The sequence below is a fragment of the Pinus tabuliformis genome, chromosome 4_2 (assembly GCF_031772625.1).
Source record: "Pinus tabuliformis cultivar Carrire ecotype Pingquan chromosome 4_2, CPIR1, whole genome shotgun sequence".
Classification (NCBI taxonomy): Eukaryota; Viridiplantae; Streptophyta; class Pinopsida; order Pinales; family Pinaceae; genus Pinus; species Pinus tabuliformis.
Genome location: NC_142304.1, coordinates 709,308,349 through 709,310,122, shown reverse-complemented (window position 1 = coordinate 709,310,122; position 1,774 = coordinate 709,308,349). Strand labels below are relative to the sequence as shown.

The 1,774-nt window shown below is 39.5% G+C and overlaps 1 protein-coding gene across 1 annotated transcript; it reads right to left on the bottom strand.

The window, feature by feature from the left end:
• Positions 1 to 606: 606 nt before the first annotated feature.
• LOC149171464 (uncharacterized) lies at positions 607 to 1,377 on the bottom strand. The gene has a single exon (XM_089425993.1). The coding sequence runs from the start codon at positions 1,375 to 1,377 to the stop codon at positions 607 to 609; it is 771 nt and encodes a 256-aa protein (XP_089282119.1).
• Between the last annotated feature and the right edge of the window lie 397 nt (positions 1,378 to 1,774).

Genomic DNA, 1,774 nt, shown 5'->3' with positions numbered 1-1,774 from the left:
TTTAGAAGATCTTTGACTGCTTCAGCTTTCGAAGGGTTTCCCAAGCCTCTGCAATTCCAAGAGACTAGTTTCATTATTTAGTGGGATTGGAGTGAGTTGCTCCCCCTTAGAGAGCCTTGTTCTGGTGTTTTTCCCGATAGACATTTCAATGGTGGATTGGCTGCCTTGCATTTTTTTCCTCTCCACCTCTTCTTCCCTGGCTTCCTTATGAGATTTCCTTCCAACTCTTTTATAGGTTCTCTGGAATGTCTCGTCTTCCGATGACCCAGAGGTTTCCGGGGGTTTTTTCCTTGTCATTTCTGCATATGTGGGTGAGGGGGAGGTTCCTGTTGGGGAGTCAAGTTGGGTTACTTCCATGTTCTTCTTTTCTGCTTCGAGTGAGGAAACTTGTTGTTCAATCTCCTCTATCTCTGTTTCTGGAATTTCGATTGAAGAGCTGAGGGTTTCGAATGGGTTTATTGTGGCCGTTTTCTTTGGCTGTTCTCCTCTTCCTTCCATTTGAACCATTCCTGTTAAGGGAGTTCTAGACTCCATCGGTACCTCTTTCCCTTTATTCCTATTACTCACCTTGGCCTGGACTGCTTTCTGCACCTAGATCCATTTCTCTCATTTCAACTTCTCTAGATCTTCCTCCTTTTTTTTTTGGCAGTATCTTGCGAAATGCCCATATTCATGGCAATTTCTGCATTTGAATGGTAGCTGCTCGTAGTCTAACTCTTGGATATAAGACCAGTCTACTATTGTTAACTTTATGGCTTCAGGTAAGCCTATTTCCAAGTCGACTTCGACGCATATTCTTGCACATGAATACTGATCCCTTCTCTCTGCTCTGTTTATGTATTTTCCCAGGGTGTTACCAATCGTTTCTAGTGACTTTGGGTTCCAACAGTGCAGTGGAAGATGAGGGAGGCACACCCACACTGGAACTGTTGACGACATATCTTGTGTCAGATCGAAATCTGGTGACCATGAGTTTAGATACAGACCCTGAGGTCCCATGAAATATGGTCCATTCCTAAAGATGATATTTCTGTCTTCTACTGAATCAAAAACAAAGACAAAAAATCCCTTACCAACCAGGAAGCTTCCGATGCCTTCCTTTACTAGTGGTCGCCAGTTCCTCTGTACCCACGCCTCGAGAGCCTTGGGGGAAGGCCATAGCCCTGTAAATTGACCGATGAGCCCTCTTTCAGCTAAGTTCAAAGTAGATCTACAAGAATCTTCAATGCGCAGGGCGACTGTGGGAATGTTGTCCAGTTTCTTTACAAACTTGCGTTGAGTTTCCCTTGCTGGGTGTTTACTACTGTCACCGATCAGCTTCTTGAATGCAAGGATCTCTGGTGGAGGAGGGGCCTCAGGGCCCCCTCCCGGGGCCATGGCGATGGAGGGAGTATTCAAATCACACCAGGGGCTGCTGCTGCACGCACGAAAGAGAACTTTGAATAATTTAAAATAAGAACGCTTAAACCATTTAATTTAATAATAATAATTAAATTAAAAAACTTAAGAATAAATAAATAACTTTTCAATATATTAATTTTTATTTTAAAATTTAAAATTTAATAAATATTTTTTACATATGATATTTTAATGTATAAATAAATCATATTTAATTTATTAATAATTAAATAATTAAATTATGTATATTTTTATTAATAACTTATTAACTCATAATAAATATGTTAAAAAGTAGAATTCAGATAATATAAAAGAAAATAAATGATATGATATCGAAAAAAGACTTAGAAACCACTATGTTTCTTCCAATACCAAG

Bases quoted from the DNA above. Each gene is read 5' to 3' on its own strand.
- LOC149171464 (XM_089425993.1), bottom strand. From the start codon at position 1,377: ATGGCCCCGGGAGGGGGCCCTGAGGCCCCTCCTCCACCAGAGATCCTT.